Source organism: Vulpes vulpes, chromosome 13 (assembly GCF_048418805.1).
Source record: "Vulpes vulpes isolate BD-2025 chromosome 13, VulVul3, whole genome shotgun sequence".
Classification (NCBI taxonomy): Eukaryota; Metazoa; Chordata; class Mammalia; order Carnivora; family Canidae; genus Vulpes; species Vulpes vulpes.
The window spans coordinates 147,344,119-147,370,875 of NC_132792.1; the positions used below are offsets into that span (position 1 = coordinate 147,344,119).

At 34.5% G+C, this 26,757-nt stretch overlaps 1 protein-coding gene across 9 annotated transcripts in view; it reads right to left on the reverse strand.

Annotated features, from left to right (window-relative positions):
* Positions 1 to 26,757, reverse strand: part of KCNK2 (potassium two pore domain channel subfamily K member 2) — a 198,003-nt gene that overhangs the window by 90,050 nt on the left and 81,196 nt on the right. For all 9 annotated transcript variants that reach the window (XM_072733272.1, XM_072733271.1, XM_026001119.2 and 6 more), the window contains one exon: positions 994 to 1,111. In XM_072733272.1, coding sequence (XP_072589373.1) covers positions 994 to 1,111 — 118 coding nt within the window. The remainder of the gene's footprint in view (positions 1 to 993; positions 1,112 to 26,757) is intronic.

The following is a 26,757-nucleotide window of genomic DNA, read 5'->3' on the forward strand; positions in this document are numbered from 1 at the left end:
GAAATCAGGCCCATGATGGGAAATCTTATCACAAGCTTATGTAGAAGGGAAGAATTCTTCTTCCACTGAAAATTCCTTCATAACTGAGATGAGTCATTTCCTTCCCTTTCTTGAAAATTATGCTTTAAACCCACCTCCTTTCATGAAATAAGACAGCTGTAACCCTTCCCAATCCCCAAAGCATGGCAAGTGTGGTTTTCACTATGGGTCTGTATTTATAGCTTCTGGATATTTCTTGGGCACTGAATGCCTAAATACCAGAAGAAAAGTCATCCATATATACCCATTCTGCTTCCTAGAAGGTGCTGAGCATATGCACAGTCAACCCAAAAAAGAGACCATGTTCCATTATGTGGTCCTTTTTAACATTATAACAGACAATATAAATAGGAGGCAAACAGCAAGGGTTTTAACTTTAATTCTTTTTGTAATTTTCCTATTTCATTGTTAATTTTTATACATTTGTGCTATTGCAAAAACAATATATATTTTAAAAGCCCTAAAGTAATCATAACAGACTAGCATATAAGAACAGAAACAGTCTGTTGAAATGTAGAGTTAAAATTTACAAATTGAAAAAGGTGGTATCAAATAAGAGCTTCATGAAAAGAATGTCAAAACTGTACGCAAATCTTTTTCTTTCTACACTAAAAAATCAAAGATGCAGGGAAATTTGAAACTACTTGCCCTCCCCAAAATCATTATTTCAAGCCATTTCTTGACATTACTATCCATTAGTCAAATGACTCAAATGTGCTGCTCCCTGGGTTCATATGCATCTTAAACTTAACGTAGTATTCCAGTACAATAACTAATTCATTTCCATCATTCCTTTGTTCAAACCTTTAAACCCTCTTTTCCAAATCAATTTACTAAAATCTACTTTTCTACCTTCCATAGACCAATTTGACCAACTGTAAAAGCAAAATGCAAACATGAAGTTTAGCTCACAAACTGTACCAAAATTAAAAAACAAAATAAGTTGTCTCCTACCTATAGTTGTTATAACAGTCCCAGCAAAGAAGAAGGAACTTCCCAAATCCCAGTGACTGATTTGATTGGAGGTGTTTCCTAAAGGTATAATCCCTGCATTTATTGCTGCCACTATTTGCTGCAAGTTTAAAAAGAAATTTATCAGTACACATGAATCACATGGAGGCATCAAACAGTGTATATTTCACCCAGTTGACGAATTAGACAAAGAGAATCAATTCTAAAGCTTGCTTTCCCATTTGAAGTATACAATATAGATTAAGACTTTATTCTAAAGAATGTAATAAATTAAATGATAAGAAAATTGTATTTGATATCAAGTGAATAGATCTGTATGGAGCACATCATATTGTACCAATTTGCAACCGTATCTCATCCATTAATATATTCAGTGACTTACTTGAATTAACTACTACATATAGCCATGTTTTTTAGTAAGTACCACAGTTAAAATATCAGATTGCAAAATTAAGATTTAAATAATACATAACAGCTTCATCAAAAAGCTATCAACTATTTTCAAAGTGCTCATCATTTTGAATGTTAAACACATGCAGGCAAGCCTGGGTTGTATATGACTGTACAGCGTATTTATCAATAAGGTCCAACAAAACAGGTTAAGATGAGAAGGAAAGGCAACAGCAATTCACTATCACACTTCACTTAGTCTATGTTTATCTAGATTCTTAGAATCTCTGCAGACTTTTTATAAATTCTATTAAAATATAGCATCACCAAAATATCACCAAAGATCCATAGATGACAATCACTCAACAACATTCATATAGGGACTGTAGGATCTGGATGCCACTTTGAGTAGTTTAGAGAGACAGACAGAAAGATAACATTATAATCCCTTCAATCTAGATCCTGAGCAAGGGATGGGGAAATGCAGAAGCACAAAACATAGAAGAGGATATAGGAGAAAATTGTGTAGTAAAAGAGAAACATACAGATTGTAGGAAAAGAGGTTTCTGCATATAGTTTTAGAAAAACTTTATCATTTAATTTCCAGATTTTAAAATTGGAAGGAGCTTCTTTTGATAAGCAAGATGAAGAGAAAGGTAAAGTGACTTGTTTAAGATTAGTTTACTGGCAAACAAACAAAAACTACACTGTGAAAATGGAAAGCACTACCCCAGGAAGTTATGGAAAAGAGCATGTAATCCAGAACTGAAATGCAATATAAAATTTCAGTTGTCTGATTTCTTTCACCCTAGAAATTAAAACTTCAATAGTTCTGTGTAAAGTTAATTGAACGGTAATGCTTTTTTTTAAAAAAAAATTTAACAATAACGTATATTTATTGTAAAAAAATTTAGGAAAATACAGAAAGGCATTAACAAAGATAATAAAAATTATTTATAATTCCAGAATCCAAAGAAAACCACTGTGAACATGTTAGGGTACCTACCTCTGGTTTTTTGCTATAATTTTTACATGGTTGGATCTATGAAATATATGATATGTATTCTCTATTTTTACTCAGTGTTTTTTTACGTATGGTTTTTCTTTGTCATTACCATTTTACTTAATCATTGCCAGATATGTAGACATATATGCTATTCTAAAATTTCTTATGAAAAGTGCTGCTGTGAACATATTTATGTATAAATGTTTTTTCATTTCTGAATATTTCATTGAGAGAGATTGCTAGAAATAAATTTGTCACATTAAAGATTATGAATATTTTAATGAACTTGATTTACAGTATCAGGTAGTTATCCAGGAAAGTTGTTACAATTTACAGTTGCCCCCTAACAATTTACAAATGCTTAGCAATGCTATTACCTCTAATATTAATATTTTATCTTTAGTGAATTGATAAGAATTGTTTATATTTATAAACCCTTTATTGTGAGTGAAGTTAAAAAATAATGCTTCCTTTATTATATATTAAATGCACACAAATATAGATATATGCATATATGTACACAACACAATAAAGCTAGTTTTGAGATATTTGATTTTTTTCACATTTCTATTTAATTTAAATATAGAAAATAAAAAATATAAAATATTTTTTGAATATAAAAAATAAGGCAGGCCTCGCTGACTTTCTTTTAAAAATATTTTTGTAGTTACTAATCTATTATTCTTGCAATTATTATTACTTTACAATTATTTAGTTAAAATTTACAGTCATTTTCATTTCCACAGGTTTAACCTATTTCCATTATTTGGATACATGTGAAATTCATAAGTTAATTAAGGAAACTGAACACTATTATAATAGTGGAACTTCCTATCACAGATCATGGTATGAATCTCCATTTATTGAATCCATTAATATCCTGAAATAGAGTACTTTTTCATGCTTCACACAGGTCTGTTAGGTCATTCTTAGGCATTTTACTTTTCCCCATTTTGAATTATAACTGGTTATTGCTGCTGTATACACAAATATATACTGCCCATTTTCTGCACAAGCAACTCTCAAACTTTTTATCTCAAAACCACTTTACAGTCTCAAAAATTATTGAAGACATCAAAGAGCTTTTTATATGTGAGTTATAACTATTGATATTTACTATATTTACTAGAATTTCTAATTTTCAAGATGTTTTGATTAGTTCATGTAAAAATAACAAGGCGGCCATTACATGTTAATATAAGCAACCTGCTTTTATGAAGATAATTATGTTTTCCAAATTCAAAAAATATTTAGTGAGAAGAGAGGTACTGTTTTGTAATTTTATAAATATCTTATATTTCTGGGTTAATAGAAAACAGATTCTAATACATGCTTCTGCATTTAACCCACTGGAGAGCACATCACACAGCCTTCAAAAAACTCCACTGTAAACTCATGAGACAAGGGAATTGGAAAAGGCAAAATCATCTTAGCATTTTTAGTAAAACAGACCTCTGAAAGGGTCTTGAGATGACATTTTGAGAACCACGGCTGTACACTGAAAATTTTTTGTTTGATTTTGCTTTCTACCTTGAGAACCAAAGTAAGCAACTTACAGCTTACAAATAATGGCAGTTTACCTCTGTATCTTCCAAAAGTTATGTTTTGTTACCTTTCATCCCTTATTACGTTCATCAGTATTTCCAGAGCAATGTTAAATAAAAATCATAAAAAATAAAAATTAAAAAATAAAACTTCTTTGTATTTTTGTGACATGAAATCCTCAATGTTTTTAGTGTTTTATCATTAAATATACTATTAGCATGAAAATGGCATTTAATTAAATAACTATAAGAACAAGCAAGTAAAAGGACTTATAAATAAAACTTAAAGATCTAAAAATGTTTTTGGAAATATTTTCAGATAGCAATAAACAGAAGGGATGCGCATATAAACATTGAAAGCATAGGCTCATAATTTCTACCTTTGTAACTCCCAGGAAAACTAATGCTTCCAGTAAAATAATCAAGGAAAAGGATGGTGGATTTAGATACATCATAAATATATCCCAAGTATATTTTTAAAAAATGGGTGATATAGTTGTAAACAAGAGAAGATAAGGCATGTCTTTAGACTCCACCACATTAAATACAATTAATTATTTTATTGACTAGAAGCAAGCTAATCTTTCCAGAAATTGACAAAACAGCTTACACGGTCAGCACCATTATTTTACCCCATTTCTTTGTTGCCAATGATGAGGTGCTACATTACCCAGACACTTAGATAACATCCACAAATTATTTAAATGCAAAAGAAGCAAATGTAGACCTAATGTACGGTTTGTAAATAGTTACCACAGAGCGGTGATTATTGCAACAGAGGCTTGAGACGGAACTGGGAATATGTCAGATCACTATGCGAATGAGTCTATCACAAGGTTCTTTATTTGGATTATTCTTTTGAATTTATTTTATATTTTTGTACAAGATCTCTTTGTCTACATCCACAGGAAACTGGTTGCCCAGTACCGGTATAGATCTAAAACTCTCTGATTTCAACATCAACTCAGGCTATCAAAGTACATAACAAATGTCTTCTTTAGAACTGTTTCTGCATGTGCCATATTATGTGACTAGAGTAAAACTTCATCAGCAATAAAAATTCACTTTTCCATAAAAGGTCACTTTTGCAAACAATCAAGTCATGTTGACAACCTACAAATATGCTGAATTGCTTAGATTAAAGGAAATTTGGATCTATGAATTTAATCCTAATCTATGATTAGTTGAAGTACTGATTAAAGAGGGCTTCCAAACTTAAAATCTATAATAGAGATTGTATAAAATACTCTTGTTTGGACTCACATTTAATTTTGATCTTCAGTATATAGACAATCATAGAATGTACATCAAGAAAAATAAGTTGAATACATGCTTCTAGTCAAGAGTATAAATTGAAACTTCAGAAATAGAGCTCTAAGAGCTTTGCACACATTGAGATGATAAAGGTAATTAGTCATAAAAGTAATGATGAAAAATCTCAGTTTCCATGACAGTGATGTCTTTAGAACAGAAGTTCACAGAGTTCTGCTGTGATTTTGTGCATTCTTGAGTTGTAACAGGTTGTCTCAATGTCATTTGGCATTTTGGAACTATATTCATCTCTTACACCAAACACCGATAAAACACACTTATTTGCAATTGTACGAAACTAGCCTTGGAATGCAAAGCAATCACTGACAATCATGAAAATGTTTCCATGAGTCCAATGCCTAGGAACAACTTTTTCATGTGTAAGAAAGTTCTTGACTAGTTATTTTGTCATTGAAGGAAAATGTGTCAAAAATTAAATAACCCCAGGGAAGATATGAATACATTGTTTTAAAAATAGGCTATATCATAGATTTTACAAGTGATACCAGAAATTCTGGTTTTGCTTTTTTCCCCCTTTACTCAGATGCTCAGATGTTCATGTTCATCAAAACAATACAGAATGTTCTGAATGCCTTCCATAAATTCCTTCTGTTAATACCATAATCATAATTTAATTTAAAAGTATATTTTCATACCTATAATTCTAAAATTCACATTAATAATTTGAAGGTTTTAAGTGATGTAAAAATTTTGAACTGCAGGTATTAGATATTAGTACCTAGCTGAGTTACATCAATGATATATGTGTAACTGGCTCAATGACAACTTTTTTAGTATTATTTACTTATTTAAGTAATCTCCATACTCAACCTGGAGCTTGAACTCATGACCTGGAGATCAAGAATCACATGCTCTTCTGACTGGGCCTGGCAAGTTCTTATAATTGGGTATTTAAGATTGATTTCATTTTTTTCTCATTTGGAAAAGAACACTACTTCCAATAAATTGATATAATAGCCAAGTCCAGTTATAATTAAACTGACATCTGTACTATTACACACTTGCTTAAAGAGGAAGAGAAGTATTATCTTGCCAAATTTCTGTAATGAATAATTATACAACTCTCTCTCTCTCTCTCTCTCTCTCTTTCTCTCTCTTTTTGCCATTATTTCCTTGTGGGGGAACCCAGTTTCATCCTGAGAGGAAACTAGTCTTTAGGAAAAGAATCAAATCACATATTCACAACATCACATCTGAACACCTGAAGTATGTAAGCAAGATTATTTTGAAAGACTTGAAGAATGTGTAATGAGAAAAGCAAAATAATAAATGATGCTCTCATTGCCGAAGAACTTTGAGAAGATACAGTGGTATCTATTAATCTATTAATTGTTATACCACATAAATAATCATCATCTATCAATTATATGCAGTAACATATGAGTACTGTTGCCAAAGGCTATCGTTATATATATATATATATATATCTCATTCTTAACCTTCTGGTTATACATCACCACCACTATCACCTAATGTCAGATGATATGATCTGCTTTGAAAGGTCCTGCTAATAAAACCAGAGACAGTCTCAAGATGGCCTTTACTCTTACAGGCTCATAATTCACATATTGCACTGGTGAAGCCTAGGCAACCTTGACTGGCATGTTTGAATCAATGAGGAGTCACATTTGTTTATCCATTTCCTAAGTAGTTTTTTAAAACTTTATTGGCCATATCTGTCTGAAATTTTATTTACAGACATCATTTGCAAAAGAAGCTTCCCCTCTAATTCAGTGACATGTAGTAGTCTTAATTACTGGGGCTGCTTCTTAGACATAACAAATTAGGTTCAATAGAGAAGTCCTATTATAGAAGCTTTACTGTAAACTTGCATACAAAGGTAGCCCATGGTACATCCTGCCTACCACTGGGGAAAATACCCAGAAACCAAACCCATCTTCTTCCCTTTTTTGTTCTTTCATGGTATTCTGGAAACTAAAGTAATGACTGACATTGGCTTCCTTGTATGAGATAATATTTCAGTCAGAATACCTCTTGGGACCATTGACAATCCAACAAGGGATCAAACAACTTCTTGAAAATCACAATGTATTACCATATTGCTCCACAAGACTATTCAGGGCAGCTATCAGCTAATGATGGTACAAAGTTGAACCATGTAAAACTGCCAATATCGGAGCCCTTTTTGGTCTACAAAATGACAACTTTATATTAATGTAAAAAAGAATGGTACATATGTTTTTGTAAATAGTTTGTAATAACATGCTAACTCTGATTTCATTGTGACATCTATTACTTCAGCATTAAGGCTAATTCCCACAAGCAGGAAACTGTTAACATCAATCAATCTATTATGGTCTTGCTCATAGTTCTACATGAAGAATATACTTCATGTAGTACTTTTTTTTGTTTTTGAAGAATATATACTTTTCAGATTAAGTAAAACCCTATTTGCTGAGAATTCCATTCTGAAAAAACACGGCGTACTACTGAATTCTTATTGGAAATTCAAGTTGTGTCCAACTTTTGCACGTACCTCATATGTCAAAGGATACTTTCTAATACTTAAGATGCTTGTATTTTGCACAAGTAAATTTACATAGTCATCATTTGATTCAAATATTCCATACTAATATACATTCTAGCCTCCAATTTGATAAATGAATTTGAGACACATTACATGTAACTTTGTTTTTCCAAAATTTTACAGTTATATGGAGAGGACAAATGTTTTGTTTTGGAAAAATAGAGGAATCTATATGAATTCTAAAAAGAAAAAGGAAACCTAAAATCACATTCTACAATTAAATAAACTGTTATAAGAATTGACAAAGGTTAGGTTTTTTAAACCTAACATTGATAATCTTTTTTCTTATAAAGTATATCTTTGATTTCTGTGGAGAAAAAAGATGGAGTAGTATATTTGCATATTTTATACAGAACACAGGTGATTAAAGCGTTCTATATTTAGAGTCTGGTAAAGAAGCAAGTTTTCACTGTTTCTCCGGTGTATATCTTTTAAGTGAGAAAGGTAATATCCAATAATGTTTTTCATCTATTGTTCTTGTTGAAAACAATTTGAATCAAAATACATTTTGCGTTTTCTTTGAAAGGCTTTCAAAATCCTTGAATGTGTTTCCAAGTAATCCATTACCTACGTTTAACCACACATTAATTAGAAACTTTTTATAAAGAACCATCCTTTTATTCAAAAACAAAACAAAATGTAATTCTTTTTTTTTAAGTAAGCTCTACACTCAACATGGGGCTTGAACTCACGACCCCAAACTGACAGTCACATGCTCTACCAGACTGAGCCAGCCAGGCATCCCAAAAAACTTAATTCTTATAATCTAAAAAAGAAAGTATTTCCTAAGGGAAGTGGTTTCCATGCACCAGACTTTAGAAAGCACGTCTAAAAGTAAACATCTGGCTTACCTTCCCCTGTCCTTCCTTCTATTTAGGGATTACACCATTGCATGTCAAAGCTATTTTTATACACACTAATGAAATGTACAGCTTTTTTTTTCTTGCTCTTTTGAAAGTATAAATTTATTTCCTAGGAGAAACAAAAGCTTAAAATCCAGAGTTAGGAAAGAACAGAGAGTTAGAGCTGGATTTCACCAATAGGGCCCAAAGCAAGAGCCAAACCACTTGGCATTAAAGTTGTCTTCCCTGATTATATCCATTTTGGAAGATATTTTTAATCATAACATGAATATACAAGTTATCAGACATTTGGAAAAATAAGAATAAAAAAGATCACTCATAGGCCCTAAAACAGTTTTTGCAACATGCATATATTCAATATTTTTAAAAAGATTATTTATTTATTTATTCATGAGGGACAGAGAGAGAGAGAAAGGCAGAGACCCAGGCAGAGGGAGAAGCAGGCTCCATGCAGGGAGCCTGACGTGGGACTCGATCCGGGGTCTCCAGGATCAAGCCCTGGGCTGAAGGCAGCGCTAAACCGCTGAGCCACCCGGGCAGCTCAGTTTTTGGTTTTGTTAATCGTTATAATACTAAAGTGTGCTTTCAACTATTTTCATATAACATAAACACGTTCCAAGGCCTTTTGAAGTCATTAATATCTCACTTCATAGCCATCAATAGGGCACTGAGGAGCTACATGTAAAATAGTTTACATAACCAACCCTCTGTTAATGAATCAATTTGTACCACCGTATCCAAGCTCAAGTGACCATTTGCAAAGTTGTTACAGAGATGATTGATACCTCAGACAAGGACTGCATGTGAAACACTAAAATTCTGTTCTTTGAGCCCTGCATGAAATGACACTGTGGTATAGAATGAATAAAATGTGGTCAAGACCCTTGAGTGCTTGCAACTCTGGAAAGCCAGGAAAATACATGTGAAGCAAGCATACTGACATCTGCATTTCCCCAGCTGTGCATTTTTCCATGTTTTCCTGGATTCCATATTATTCTATGGTATATTAATATTCTACCAGAATATTCATCTCTGTCTATCTTTTGGGCTCCTTCCACTTCATCTCAGCATTAGGAAAAGAGATTAATAAAAGCACAGGAAGATATAGAGAAAGAAGGAGGTGGAACAAGAAGTCGGCAAGACACAAAAGAGCAAGTAGAGGGGAAAAGCTAAATGTTAGTTAGATAATGAAGAAGAGACAGTTCTAGAAGAATCAGATAGGAACTTAATTCAAGTCATAGTCACTCTATCTAGGAAGTTCTTTTAAAAGAGGTTGTCCTTAAAATAGGATTTGAGTAGGCAGAAATCTGAGATCAAAAAGACACAGCATCTAAGACAATATTTTTATAGAAGTTTTGCCTCGGGCATACCACACTAACCAGCATTTATTCATGCACTGCTTTGAAGGTCTGAAGTTCAAAACTGATGAGAAAAAAACAGCTCAAAATGGAGCAAAGGGAGTCTTCCTCTGTCAATTACATGCATCCACCGAATTCCCACATTTAGAGATTCTGATGACTTTTTCAGTAAAATGCCCCTGATCTCTATTCATTTGATTTTCCAGTACACTTAAGCCTATATTTCCATAACAGATACAAATTTAAACTAAAAAGTGCTTTATACCTTTAATATAATAGTAATCACAGGGGAAACAGGGAAATTATTCCAGTTTCCATAGAAAGGCAACTTTTTTTTTTATTATAGGTCTTAAAAACAAATGATTTTTTTCCTGCCCTTTCTGAATTTGTAACTAAAAGATCATTGACAGTATTGAAAATCTCAGGCTCTGTACACACACACACACACACACACACACACACACACACATACACACACACCCAACAAAGTGGCCAGCTAATCAAATTTGTGTTTGAATAAATCAAACATCCCATAACGCAAATCAGCCATCAGTAAAGGCAAAATATCACAATACTAAAACATTTCAATAACATTCTGATCAGCAGTTCCTCTGTTTTAGCTCCCCTCCTCCCAATTTATGTATTTCTTACTTCAACAGAGTTGACTCATTGCCATTACTAAATCTAAAAGAAATTGCTACGCTTCCAGGTTCCAGGCAAGATTTCTTAATACACTGCAGAGTAAGTTTACTAATGACTTGCTAACATTACACAGAGAAAAAGGAAGTCTGGCAAAACTGCTTAATATGTTTATATTTCTTGGCTCAATGTCACAAAATCAAGGCGGCAAAAATAGTATATGAATAACTTCCCAAAACATAGTGATTCATAACCATCCTTAGCTCTTCTCCAACTTTTCCCCATATTTCTCAATTACACACCCATACACTCACCAGTCATAGCGAATACTGAATTGGTTGAAATCCATTTTCTTGAGAAACAAGAACCTGATAGAATTTTATATATTGTTCTAAGCCGACTGGAATGATAGAGCTACCCTTTGACACCTGTCCAGTAGTTACTGCACAAAAATGCAATTAAACCCTCCCCTTGGGCACTTCTCAGACTGATTTAAGAGTGTCACACCACAATCATCAGCACTGAAAATGAGCCTGGCATCTTTCCTCATGTTTTCTACATTAGTCATTCACATATGCTGTATTGTTCATCTTCATTCACACGAGGATATCAATCTTAAGGGCATTTCAGAGCACAGTAACCTATGAAACAGAAGATGCTCCAAAATCCACATGATAAGCATGAGACTGGAGGGTCTTTCCTGCTCAGAGGCTTAGAGTATGAATATACCATTACCCTCATTTAGTGGGGAACGGGTCCAATGCCTGGAGAGGTGGCAAGTTGGCCCAACATCCATAGTGATCTTTGCTTTTCTTGCCCCTGAACATTTTCCAACTAAGCATGTGTTTATGCTGGTGGAATGAGCATGATAGGTTTAAACTGGGCAGGGAGAGAAAGAGAAATGCATAATCACACATAATCACATTAAAGCAACATCCTGTCTCTGGAGGGTCCAGAGTGCTGGCATCAGGAGATGACTGAATACACCTGAATGTCACTCATTTTTTTTTAAATCACTTGCTGTGCATCTGATGGGTGTCCCTTGGTAGCTCTGTCTCCTTAAGTAACTATCTGAAACTTGCAGTGTAAGACCTGAGGTGCTTCACAATCTCATAAAATTAACCCTGTGCCCATTATCAATACAGTATCACTTAACGGTAATCACACACGTATTATTTACCTTCCAAAGAAGTTGAGGCATAAAGAGGCTACATGGATCACTAATTCAAAATAAGTAAACCCAATAATTAACCTGGTAGACCAGTCTCTTGTCTTGATGATACAAGTTAGCTGTATTATAGCTGTGGTTGCCTAGTGTTGGACTATAGTGTTCGTTTATAGTATAATTTTTATGTGAAAACACATGGGAAGTCCCAAGCAATAAATATATTTATAAATAAATTGTTTAAAAGAATCCATTCGTAAGTTTGAAGCTGGGTGAACATCTTGTTTATTTTATCCATATGTATATAATGTATCCCAAATGGTCATAAGGCCTTGTCTTCAATGTGTATGTCACATACGGCCTATGCATCTAGCATAATACTAACTGCTCAAGAATTAACTATTTGTGGCATATCTTGTGCTTACTGATTTCTAAGTACACACATAATCACTATCATGAACTGATAGGAAAGAGCACTAACTGCATTCTACAGGTCATGGTGAAGAGAGTAAGACTTTGAAGTAAACACTTGACACAGCTAATCTCTTTCACCATGCAACATGTCTTCAATGTGGCCCACAAAATACTACATTCTCTGGCTTTTCTCCAGTCTCCCTGAAGGATGTTTCATCCTCTTCACCTTTGAGCCTATAATTCTGTCCCTCATCCATCCACATTCCTAGTGATTTCATTTAAACTCAAGGCTCTAAATATTATCAATATGTGATAACTACCAAATGTATTGTTCATTCTGCACTGCTTCCCTACCTGGATGTCTGAAAGGAAATTCAAATCAATCATATGCCAAATTGAACTCTCGAGCTCCTCCCTAAAACCTGAATCATTAATTGGCCACTTTATTTTTCCAGTTCTTAAGGTCCCAAACCTATAAATCATCCTTGACTTCTTTCTCTTACACCTCATATCAAATACCATTAGTTTTACCTTCAAAATATCCCTTTGACCATGTCTCATCCTATACATCACTTTTGTCCCCAACCCTAGACTACTAGGTCCCATGAGGGGTTACAATTTTGCCTACCTACATCTATACCTCACAGGTAACCACAGTGATTCCTTTAAGTCATAAGTCAGATCATGTACTTGCCCTCCTCTCTACCTGGAATGCCTTTCCCCAGGTATTCACACATTTATGCACTGGTAAATATCTTTCAGGTTGTGCTAAAATATCTGAATTCCTTCATTCGCTAATTTAATTAGCCAAGACGGCAATTCTCTATCATGTAATCTATATTACTTTTTCAAAACTCTTAAGACTGTTTGAAATTACCGTATATGTTTATTAGTTCACTTCTTTTTTGTTTCTATAATCATAAGAACCTTACTTGAGTTGCTCATGGCTTTAAAACCCATAACCTCAAGTGGTGTGATATCAGCAAAATGGTGAAAGAGGAGGCCTCAGATCCTCCTCCTCCAGCAGAGATACTGGTTCAACAATGTACAGGCCAATTCCCTTAATGAGAAATCCAGAAACCAGTTAAGAGGCTCCTGAACTCCAAATAAGCACAAAACCAGTCACATCAAAGCTGGTAGGAAAATTCATGGCCCTTATTCACAATACTCCTCCCTCAGTTCAGCATGGTGCAAATGGGAGAAAACTTCCAGTCCCCAGCTTCTCCCTGGGGAGGCAAAGAGCTGGAACATGCATCAAATGTTAGGAGGCATTGCCCAAGGGATTTTTTTTTTCTTTTAAAGATTTTATTTATTCATGAGAGACAGAGAGGCAGAGGCACAGGCAGAGGGAGAAGCAGGATTACACCCTGAGCCAAAGGCAGACACTCAACTGCTGAGCTATCCAGTAGTCCCCAAGGGACTGCTTTTTGCCTTACCTATGTCAGAGCGCTGATGGGGCCTGGTACACTCTAGATCCCTAGGGAGAATTAGTGAGAACACAAGTGAGCCAGGCAGCTTCCATCTGCTCCAGAGGACCCATGGTACAGCAGACAGAAACCAATAGAGCTTGGCAACCTCTCCCTCAGGGGAAAAAGTCTGAGTGGAGTATATGTTAAACACTCTGATTTTTGGAATGGCTATCCAAAGGATTGCTTTTTGTTTCACCCAACTCAAAAGCACAGACTGATGGGGATACAGCCTACTCAAAAAACCTTAGGAACACCAAGAATAACAAAAACCTGGGAGGCTTGCAGCAGCTTTGAAAAAACTGCAGTACTACAGACAGACACCAGAGGTAGCAAGAGATTACAAGCTCCTGAAAAAAAGAAACTGGCAAATCCAAGTAACAGAATTTACATGCACAAGTTCAGAGAAACACATCCACAGAACAGGTCTAAGAAGCTTGTAGAATTCAAGCTGGGATGATTGGAGAAAGCACTTCCCCATACAGTTTGTAAAGAATGAGAGAGGTGGCTATTTTATCAAATGAGTAGATCACAACACAAAGTTACAAAGCATATGAAGAAACAGGGGAGGGAAGCATGGTTCAACTGTAGGAGCAAAATAAATGCCCAGAAACAAACATTAAAGAAACAAAGGTATATCAATCACCTCAAGGAATTCAAAAGAATCATCATAAAGGTGTTCAATGAGTTCAGAAAACAATGCATGAACAAAATGGGAAAACCAACAAAGAGATGGAAAATATAGAAAAGAACTAAACAGAAACCTAGGAGCTGGAGAATATAATAACCCAATTAGAAAAACTCTAGAGGAATTCAACAGCAGACCTGAATGACCAGAACCAGGGAACTCCAAAGCAAGATATTTGAAATTATTCCAAAGGAATGAGAGAGACAGAGGGAGAGAGAGAATGAAAAAGAGTGAAGAAAGTTTAAGGAATTTATGGACTACCATCAGGCATACTAATATATACGCAAAGCCTTTGATGTGGAAGAGGGAAAGAGGCAAAGAGCTTATTTGAAGAAATAATGGCTGAAAACTTCCTAATTCTGTGGAATAAAAAGGACATCCAAATTCAAGAAGACTGAAAGACTCCAAGTAGAATGAATTACAGAAGTCCACACCAAAACACATATGATGAAATTGTCAAAAGTCAAAGACAAAAAGAGAACTTTAAAAGCAGCGAGAGAAAAGTGACTTATCATATGCAAGCATGCCCCCATAAGACTATAAGCATATTCTCAGCAGAATACTTGCAGGGTAGAAAAGAATGGGATGATATATGCAAAATGCTGAAAGAAAAAACTGCCACCTAAGTTTATGGTACCTGGTAAAACTATTCTTCAAAAATTAAACTCAACTACTTTCCGAAATAAACAAAAGCTACTGGAGTTCATCACCCCCTTGACCTGCCTTATAAGAAGTGCTAAAGGGATTCCTTCAAGTTGAAGTAAAAGGTTATTAAAGAGCAATCAAGGAAGCACATGAAAGTATAAACTTAATTGGTACAGGTAAAAGGTTGACAACTAGAGTTCTGTTGATCCGTAATGGTGATGCATAAATCATTTTTAATTCTGATATAGAAATTAAAACATAAGAGTATAAAGAATAAATATAACTAAAAATATGTTCATGGATACAAAATAAAAATGTAATTTGTGATCTCAATATCACAAAGTGTTTGGGGCGGGAGGAAAGAAGAGTTTGGTATGTAATTAAAATTAAGTTGTTATCAGCTTAAAATAGAGTACTGTATTGACAAGATGTTTTATATAAACATCATGGAAACCAAAAGAAAATACCTACAGAAAATTTTCTAAAGAAAAAAATCATTATGAAAAAGTCAACAAAAATAAGACAGCAAAAGATGAAAAGAGTGACAAAAAAGTTACAAGACAAGCAGAATACAATTAACAAAATATTAATAGTAAGTTCTTTCCTATCAGTAATTATCTTAAATGTAGATGGATTCAAAGATATAGTCAAAAGATACACAGTGGTTGAATGGATTTTCTAAAAAAAATATTTAACAATATGCTGTCAATAAGAAACTACTTTAGATTTAAGGTGATACCTAGATGGAAAATGAAAAAGTAGAAAATAGATTTTCCATGCAAATGGTAACCAAAAAACAGCACGTGTGGCCATACTTATATCAGATAATATAGACTTTAATTAAAAAACCATCACCAATGACAAAGAAGGGCATTAGATAATGATAAAAGGGCCCATTCTCTAGGAAGATGTAGCTATTATAAATATTTATGCATCCAGTATCAGAGTGCCCAAATATATCAAACAACCACCTACAGAACTGAGAGGAGAAATAAATGGCAACACCATTATATCAGGAGTTTTCAATGTTCCACTTTCAATAATAGATTGAATAACCAGAGATCAATAAGGAAACAGAGGACTTTAACAACACTGTAAACCGAATGAGCATAACAGACATATATGGAACATACCACTCAACAAAAAGTAAAAAAACAAAAAAAATACGTTTTTCTCAAGCACACTTAGAATCTTCTCCAGATCACATATTAGGTCACACAAAAGTCTTAACAAATTCAAGAAGACTGAAACCATACCATGTATCTTTTCTGACTAAAATGGAATGAAACTGGAAATCAATAGCAGAAGGAAAACTAGAAAATTCACACATATGCAGAAATTAAACCACAGACTCCTAGACAACCAATGGGTCAAAGAAGAATCAAAAGGGAAATTAGAAAATGTCCTAAGACAAATGGAAATTAAAACATGACATAATAAAACATGTGGGTAAAAAATAAATAAATAAATAAATAAATAAATAAATAAATAAATAAAATAAAATAAAACATGTGAGTTGCAATAAAAGGGAAGTCTACAGTGGTAAACTATATTAAAAAAAGAAAGATCTCAAATAAAGAACCTAACTTTATACTTCAAAGAACCAGAAAAAGAACAAACCAAACTCAAAGTTAGCAGAAAGAAAATGATAAAGATTAGAGCAGAAATAAGTTAAATAGAAAATGAAAAAATATAGCAAAAAAGTCAGCAAAAATAAGAGTCGGTTTTTGAAAAGATAAAAGAAATGGACAAATCTTGTTAGACTAAGAAAAAAGTAAAAAATCTCAAATTAAATAAAATCAGAAATAAAAGAGTAAACATCACAACCAATGCCACAGACATACAAAGGATTAAAAGAGATTACTATGAAACTTTGAAAAAAATAGATAAATTCCTAGAAACAAATAATATACCAACACCAAATCATGAAAAAATAAAATATGTACATACCTAAACTAGTATAAAGATTGAATCAGTAATCAAAATCTCCCAAAACAAAGAAAAGCTCAGGGCCAGAAGATTCACTGAATTCTACCACATTTAAGAACTAACAGAAATCCTCCTCAGACTCTTTCAAAAAATTGAAGAAGATGGAACATTTCCAAACTCATTTTACAGAAGCAGCATCACTCTGATACCAAAGCCAGACAAAGACACAAGAAAAAACTAAGGCCAATATCCCTGATGAATATAGATGCAGATACCCTCAACAAAACACTGCAAATTGAATTCAATAGCCTATTAAAAGGATCATACACCATAACCAAGTGGTGTCTATTGCTGTGATGCAAAGATGTTTCAATATATGAAAACTCATTAATATGATACACTGCATTGACAGAACAAAGGATAAAAATCACTTGATCACCTCAATAGAGAAAAAGCATTTTATAAAATTCAATATCCTTTTATGATAAAAATTCTTGGCCAATTAGAAATAGAAGATTACCTCAACATAATACAGGCCACATATGAAAAGTCTACTCCTAACATTACACTCAACAATGAAAAACTCAAAGTTTTTCTTCTAAGATCAGGAACAAAGCAAAAAACTCACTCTGACTACTTCTATTTAACATACTACTGGAAGTCCTTGCTAGAGCAATTAAGCAAGAAAAAGAACTACAAGGCATTTAAATTGGAAAGGAAAAAGTAAAAGTATCTGTGTTCAAATTATATGGTCTTATATGCAAAAACTCAAAAGATTCTACAAAAAAACTGTTAGTGTCAAGAAATTAATTCAAAGTTACAGAATACACAATCAACAGAAGAATCAGTGTGTTTCTATACTAACAGTGAACAATCCAAAAGGAAATTAAGAAAATATTTCCATTTCCAATAACATCAAAGAGAATAAAATACTTAAGAGTAAACTTAACCAAGGAACTGAATGATTTGAATAATAAAAAAATATTACCTTTTCTTAAAGAAAATAAAGAAGACAAGTAAGTGGAAAGGAATCTTATGTTCATGGATTAGAAGACCTCATATTGTTAAAATGTCCATATTGCCCCAAATGATCTACAGATTCAATGTAATTCCCATCAAAATCTAAATGGCATTTTTTTGCAGAAAAAAAATCCTAAAATTCATATGGAACTACAAAGGACCCCACATAACCAAAACAATCTTGAGAAAGAACAAAGCTGAAGGCCTCACAGTTCCTGATTTCAAAACATATTACAAAGCTACATTAATCAAGATAGTATGGTACTGGCAGAAAGACACATATAAACTAACATTACAAAACAGAGCTCAGAAATAAATCCATATATATATATATATATATATATATATATATATAGTCAAATGATCTTTAACAAGACTGCCAAGACTATAAGTATAGTCTCTTTAGCAAATAGTACTGGGAAAACTGAGCATTCATATACAAGAGAATAAAACTGATCTTTATCTTACATCATATACAAACATCAATTCAAAACAGACTAAAGACTTAAGTGTAAGACCTGAGACTATACAACTCCTGGAAAAAAACATAGGAGACAAGCTTCATAACACTGGTCTTGGCAATGATTTCTTGAAAGTGTTGCCAAAAGCGCAGGCAACAAAGAAAAAATAGATAAGTGGGACTTCATCAGATTAAAAAAGCTTCTTCTTCTTCCCGTGAAAAGGCAATCCACAGAATGGGCAAAAATATGTGCACACCATGTATCTTTAAAAAAAGTAATATCCAAAATATCTAAGGAACTCCTACAACTCAGTGGCAAAAAAAAAAAAAAAAAATATTCTGGTTAAAAAGAAATGAGCAAAGAATTTGATTAGACTTTATCTGAAAATGATATAAAAATGGTCAAGAGGTATGTGTAAAAAGGGTCAACATCATTCATCATCAGAGAAATCCAAATCAAAACCACAATAAACTATCACCTAATACCTCTTGGGATGGCCATTATCAAAACAAACAAACAAGTGTTAGCAAAAACTTGGAGAAATTGGAAAACTTGAGCACTATTGGTAGAAATCTAAAGTGGAGCAGCCACTATAGAAAATAGTAAGGCTGTTCCTCAGAAATCAGAAATAGAATTAGCTTCTGGTACAACAATCCTGCTTCCAATTATTTATCTACAAGAACTGAAAACAGGATCTCAGAGAATTATTTTCATGTTCATTATAACACTATTCACAATAGTAAAGAGGCAAAAAGAATTGAAATGTCCATCCATGGACCAATGGATAAAGAAATGTGGAATATATATATACCATGGAATATTATCCAGCCTTTAAAAAGAAGAAAATCCTGCCATATGCTACAACATGGATGAAGCTTTGAGGACATTATGCAAAGTGAAATAAGTCCGTTACAACAAGACAAACACTAGTTCCATTTACATGAGGTATCTAAAGTAGTCAAAGTCATGGATGCAGAAGGCAGAATGGTGGCTGCCAAGGACTGGGGGCAGGGGGAAATGTGGAGTCACTGATGTGTGTAGAATTTCAGTGAGGGAAGATGAAAAGCTGCTATACAACATAGTGCTTATAGTCAACAACAAAAACTTTACTGTACACTTAAAAATTTGTTAACAGGGTAAATCTCATGTTATTTAATACAATAAAGGAATGAAATAAAAGATAAAGTCCCTGACATGAAGAAGAGTTTTAAAAGACTATGGTATATCCATAAACGGCTTAGTACAAAGCCTTTGAAAAGAATTCCATAACTCTATAGTCAAAGATGTAGATATATAACATATTGCCAAGTGAGACAGTATGGATATAAAATATGTATTATAAAATATAATTTTGAGGGGAAAAAACCCTTAGTCTCATACAGTACTGGATACACAACAGTAAGAATTAAATACATAATCACTTAACAGGTGGAATTCCTGGAATTTTTATTCATTTATCAGATAAAATTTTTTTAAAATTCTACATTGTCTTGTTTCTCTTTTCCTAATGCATTTTGGTTTATCATCCTTCAATTGAAAAGCTTAAACTTGGGCAACCCGGGTGGCTCAGTGGTTTAGCACTGCCTTCAGCCCAGCGCCTGATCCTGGGGACCCAGGATCGAGTCCCACGTCAGTCTCCCTGCACAGAGCCTGCTTCTCCCTCTGCCTGTGTCTCTGCCTCTCTCTCTCTGTGTCTCTCATGAATAAATAAATAAAATCTTAAAAAAAAAAAGAGAGAAAAGCTTAAACTTAAAAAAATCCATTTATACCTCCATCTGGCAACGTTGGTGGCAAGAAGCTTCATAGAGACACTATTCACTTTCATTTGCTCAAGATTCAGGATTCCCCTAATCCTAAAATTCTGAGATTTTCATTCATTCATTCATTAGCATGGGAGGCAGCAAAGCAATGGTAGCAGGAAAACTGAGATGATAAATTCAGAATAATGAGTCATACCTCTTGGTACACAGACTGTATGCAGACTGTAGCTCTGGAGGGCAATGAATAAATACCTTGTTTATTAACTTCAACAAAATAAAAAATGTTAGAATAGCAGCTCTGATCTTAGAAACATGCCGATATTTATAAGTGCAAGGAAAAAGAGAAATTGATGAAAGAGAAAAGTTTGGTGAACTAGAAGTCACGTATCTAGTAGTTGTTCTGTCACTAACCAGTAGTACGCTCTTAGGAAAATGAATAGTTTATTTTCTTATTTCTAAAATGACAGAGTTTGACTAGATAATATGCATTATAGATTCCAGGGCCTACATCCAATGAGTTTATTCCTTAAAATGTTACATGCAAATATTTGAAAATGCATCATGATAAAATTTTTCTGATACTTTCTATAAATCCCTACGTTTTAGACAGTTACCACTTGTGCTTGTTCTTTGCATTTTTCTTTTAGATTCTAAGACACACATGCTAGTTAGGTTTATATATCATATTAACTTATTTTTTTTTCTTCTCCCTCAAGAAGAGAATATCTCATTTAGGTGCCTATCAAAAAAGCTACCTGAAACAATTTAATCCTGCATTAGGAAAGAATCACAAGGAATGAAACACAATGCAAACACACAAACATACACACAAGCTCTCTGCAGATCAAGAAATAATAAGGTTATGAGGTGCTGAGTAATGGAAAATAAGGCAAGAGTTCCTGTTCTATCAAAAATTACTTTTTTGCCTAACAGCATAGGACAGCATCTAAGAAAAATATGCCTCAAGAATGATATCATTATTATTAAATAAGATTATTGACAATTTTAATTAAACCAATTCATTTAAAACTAGCCTCATGAAATAGATTTTAAGGCCAGCTCAAATCAAGAGCCAAATGTCATCATCTGATAAAACATCTTCCAGAAATGAAAACATTGTGAAGCTTTGGAACTTGTTAACTAGAGGGGGGAAAAAAAAGGAAAAATCTATATTTATTAGGGAAAAAGTAATTACCCAATTATTTATAGTAGCATGTAAGCTGTAACATGCCCAAAAATATCAGTAGAGTTGTGGAAGTGTTTTAATTAAAAAAAAAAAAAGTTTTTAAAGATAGTAAAATAAAAAGTCTCCTAACCTAAAAGAGAGAGTAGAATTTGTTTTGAGACAATTAAAATAAAATAAAGCACTTCTGCAAAACAGAGTCCATGCAAAAGATTGACTTACCAGTTATCTATGCTCATTAAAATTATCTTCTTCTCAAGGAATCTTAGACGCATTGAAGTGAATACCTGGAATCAGCTTCAGAACTCTCAACCAGGGCAGCTCAGGTGGCTCAGTGGTTTAGCACCACCTTCAGCCCAGGTGTGATCCTGGGGACCCGGGATCGAGTCCCAAGTCAGGCTCCCTGCATGGAGTCTGCTTCTCCCTCTGCCTGTGTCTCTGCCTCTCTCTCTCTCTCTCTCTCTCTCATGAATAAATAAAATCTTAAAAAAAAAAAAAAAAAAGAACTCTCAACCTCATATTGAAACCACCTCCCCTTCTTTCTTTATCTTCCCCAAAAGTACACACATTACCTGGATCTAATACCGTTGAGCCCCTCTTCCTGACATTTCAGAAGAGAGAAGAGTCTTCTATTAACCCAAACAGTCTGTCCCCTCTCAACCTACTTCCTTAAAATTCTTCCCAAAATCAACTTCCTATAAAATTTCTCCAACTAGGGGCACCTGGGTGGCTCAAAGCGGGGGGAAGCATCTGCCTTTGGTTCAGGTCATGATCCCGGAGTCCTGGGATGAGGCCCCACGTGGGAGTCTGCTTCTCCCTCTCCCTCTGCCCCTCACTCCCACTTGTGCTCTCTCTCACTGGTGCTCTCTCTCTCTCAAATAAATAAAATCTTTTTTAAAAACTACACAACTTCTCCAACTAATTTTTCTATTTTTATTTGATCTCAACACCCTCACAACCAAGTCACCAGTCACCAGAGTATTTACCTAGCACAATTAAGACATACTCGTCTTCCTTCTAAAATTTTCTATTTTTTGATCTCTCATTGCACGTAAAACCGAGACCCCTTATCAAGGCCTACAAAGTTTTGGCCTGCTTCCCTCCTACCACTAATGATGGCCCAACTACATCAGTGTCTGCATGGGCCCTAGAACACACCAAAATGCTCTCAGCTTTGTGTGTGCTGTCTTCTCTTCCTGGAACACCTCCCCTCCCCCCTGAAGATCTTCACATGACTGACTCTTCCTCATTCAGATTTCATCCCAAATGTCACCTCTCCAAGAGAAAGCTTGTCTGAACACAGCCCATCTAGAGGAACCCTACCCCATCATTCTGTCTCATGAGGCCAATGTTTAGTCTTCAGAACATCTGCACTTTCTGAAATTATGTTGTTCAGATGCCTCTTTGTTTGTAGCTATCCCTGACTAGCATAGCAGCTTCATGAAAGCAGGACTGGTCAGTCCTGCTGTGTCATCTGTGCGGATTATGCCCTCTGCTTAGAATAATTTTTCTTTTCTTTTTTAAGATTTTATTTATTTATTTGAGAGAGAGAGAGAGAAAGAGAGAGAAAGCATGAGTAGGGGGAGGGGCAGAGAGGGAAAAGCAGCTGCCCCACTGAGCAGGGAGCCTCAAAGGGGCTCTGGCCCAGGATCCTAAGATCATGAGCCGAAGGCAGACACTTAACCGACTGAGCCACCCAGTGCCCCAGACAATTTCTTTCAAAACATATTACAGGCAGAATGAATACATGAATGAATGTGCATTTTAACTACTTCTTCCTTTAGATGAATAAACCTTCCCACCAATTGTCTTACCTCAGGTCTCTAAAAGCACTAGTATGTTACCTGAATACGACAGATGAATACAAAAATATTTCTGAGTAGGGATTTAGAAAAAGAGCTCAGGATGTTCAAAGTGCGGTCAAATGTCCAAAAAAAAAAAAAAAAAAAAATCAGATTCAGAACTATGTTACAGATCAATTCTTTTTTTTTCCTTGTAAGAATGATAAGCTATTTTGACCAATGATTAAATGTAACTTTGTCTCACAAATTTTTATTTTGTGACATCCAGGAATAATGATCTCTATTTTTGTCCTGCATTCAGCGAATTGTGTATGGAGCAGGACAAATGGAAAACAGCAGCAGACTACCTCACTGTCGGAGAAGCAAGAGTAAGTCAAATGTGCTGAGAAACTGTCACCAACCCCTCATGAACAGGAAGGGCAGAACCACAACCAGGGGGTGCCTGGATGGCTCAGTTGGTGAAGCACCTGCTTTGAGCTTAGGTCAGGATCTCAGGGTCCAGGGAGCAAGCCCGTGTTCAGCTCTCTGCTCAGTGGGGAGTCTTCTTCTCCCTCTGCCTCTTCCTCCTCCCCCCTGCTCATGCTGTTTCTGTCTCTCTCAAATAAATAAATAAAATCTTTTTAAAAAACACATCCAAGAATATTTAAATCCTCTTATGGGGCTGTTATGCAATTAACACTGTGAATATTATTTTACCTAAAAGAAGCATGATCACCAAAGCGAGCTTTGAAGTTGAGACTAAGAAGACATCTGCCATATTCATTAGCTTCTTTGCTTGAGAAACACGTAGGTCTTGATCATCTGAGATGCTGCCATATGAAAATATGCTGCCCATTAAAAATCCTAGTTTGTAAGCATCTCCATGACCATTTTAAGGAAAACGAGACCTTCCCTTTATTCCCCATGCAAAATAAAAATATAAGAACTCGAAATCCATGTAATAACTCCACTTCTCCTTTCTAGTCCACCTGGACTTGCCCTGCTTGGAAATCTGTTAGTGAATTCTGACCACATGGTCACCCTGTTGGGAACACACACAGCCCCACAGATCACAGTGTGGTGACTCTTGGGTTAACATAAAACCTCCCTGAGAACTCCCCTTCCACTCTGGAGGAGATGTGAGGTACTCTGATCTCAGGGTTAAAACCAAAATATCTAACTGAACACAAAGCAGTGTCTTTTCACCCATAAATTTCAGAATCCACTTCCATGGTACCATTAATATCACCCTGGTGCTGAAAGCACATCATATCCAAGAAAAGAGGAATTCATTCCATTGTATCTGTCACTGAGATCAAATGTTTTTTAGCCAACGTATATAGTATATGAATAATAATGACAGGAAAGGAGACTTTTTCATTTGCCCAAAAGGAACATATCCTGTTTTAGCAATTATGAGTTTCTGATGAATCCCCATATTCTCTAAGTGAGTTTTAGCAAAATAAGAACAGATGCATAACTGTAGAAAAGGAACTTTACAATAGTCAAGAAACTATGCGGGGACCCTAAAAATAGAAAATTCAAGAACTAAAGGCTCTTTTCCCTGAAATGTGCATCAATGTAAGCCATGTGATGGTGTCTACTGAGATTCTTTTCCTCTTCCACAGTCCTTTCATTGCTTTGCTTATTTCTTGAAGCTCCCTTCACTGCTTCATCACCAGAGAACACATTATACTTCACAAGCGTCTGGGAAATTCTTAGATGCCCCTAAAAGGAATATATACTTTTTAACTTAACAGTCCACAAATATTGGCATTTTCTCTCAACATTATTATAGACTGAGGGCAAGCTAATTAGAGCTCTCCCACATACATATATCAATAAATTCTAAATAAACTGGAGTTTCCTGAGAAAAACTAAGGGCAATACACAGTGAAAGCAATTAAGGATATTTCTGAATACATACAAGCTAACTGATCATAGGGGAAAAATATAACCATTCTGCAAAGAGAAAGTATGTTTCACTAATCACATAGCTATTTATTTAGAGTATATGAATTTTATTTTATTTGTTCATTTTTATTTATTTATTTATTTATTTTTATTTGTTCATTTTTAAATTTAAATTCAAATAGCTATTGTAAGGGGGTACATAAGAATATAAGAAAATCAACTGACAAAATGTAAGTAGTCATAAAGAGATTAATCTATTAAAGACTGATTAGATTAAAATTGATCCCTTATATAAAAATGCTTGGTTACAGGGGCGCCTGGGTGGCTCAACTGGTTAAATGTCTGACTTTTGCTTTCGGCTAAGGTCATGATCTTAGGGTCACAGGATCGGGCCCCATGTTGGGCTCCCTGCTCACATGTGCAAGCTCTTTCTCTCACTCTCTCTCTAAGTAAAATCCTCAAAAAAATGTTTGGTTACAGATCTAAAAATAAGGTTTTAAGTTTTTAAAAATGTAGATTAAATAAATATATATTTAAAGGGATCAAAGTAAACCTAGGTATCTGTTGTACAATTTTTAATTTAACACTAAAAAGGAAAATATAAAGGTGTGGGAATACCATGTTCCTGAAGATTGTGAAATATCCAATGTTCAATTAAATTTTTAAAACCTCCAAGCCTGGGTAAAAAGGCATACAAATGAGGGTTGAGATTCATCCTCGTTAAGTGAAAACTAATGGATTTGGGCAAAAATAAACCACGCTCTCTTTTTCAAACAGTGTTTTCAATAACCTAAAAGGAGCCTCTGGAGTCACTGGGACCCTGCCTGAGGACATTATTCAACAATGCCAACATAGTAAACAGCAGACATTACCAGAGATGTAATAGAAATAAAACAGGGGGAAAGAAAAGGAAAAAGAAGAAATTAAAACAGAAAGTCATCTTGTGCTAAAGTATGATCCCTCCTCTTCTGGAATACTGCCCACAGCTCAAATCGACACTTATCAAAGTTTTAACTGAGCAGAAAGCAGTTCAAAAAAAGATAAAATAATCAAGGGGCCGCTCTAAGTGCTAAGGAAGAGATTACAAAGCAAGACTATTAGGAAGGCAGAGACCCAAGATGCACATCATCACAGATTATCAAAGCCTAAGGAGCTGACTGCGAATGAATTCTAGATGTGGTAGGGGATAAAAATAAGAAAGATAACGTTGCTATCTTTAGAAGGGAATTACATGACTTAGTTCACAAAATTCACCAGGCAAATGGCCTAAACTTTATAAAGGATGTAATTTTATAAAAGTGCAAATGAAAAGAAAAACTTTATTGAGTAGAATGTACGACACATATCAAGAGAAGATACATGCCGAAATGTGGTCGAATTCAAACAGTTCAGATAAATAAGTTTATGAATATTAGATCCATGCCAGATTTTTCATAACATCATGATGCTCAGGGTACAGTCATCGCTTTTAAAGCTGGTTTATAAGAGGAACTCTGGCACTGTTTTCAAATGTCCCTGGGTAACACAGTGAAGAGCAGAAATACTGAGCTAGATGAACTACTCTTTATTGTTCTTGAACCAGCCAAGATATTCAAATGTTCATAAAAATAAAAGGCAGAGAAAGAGATGAAAGAGATTTT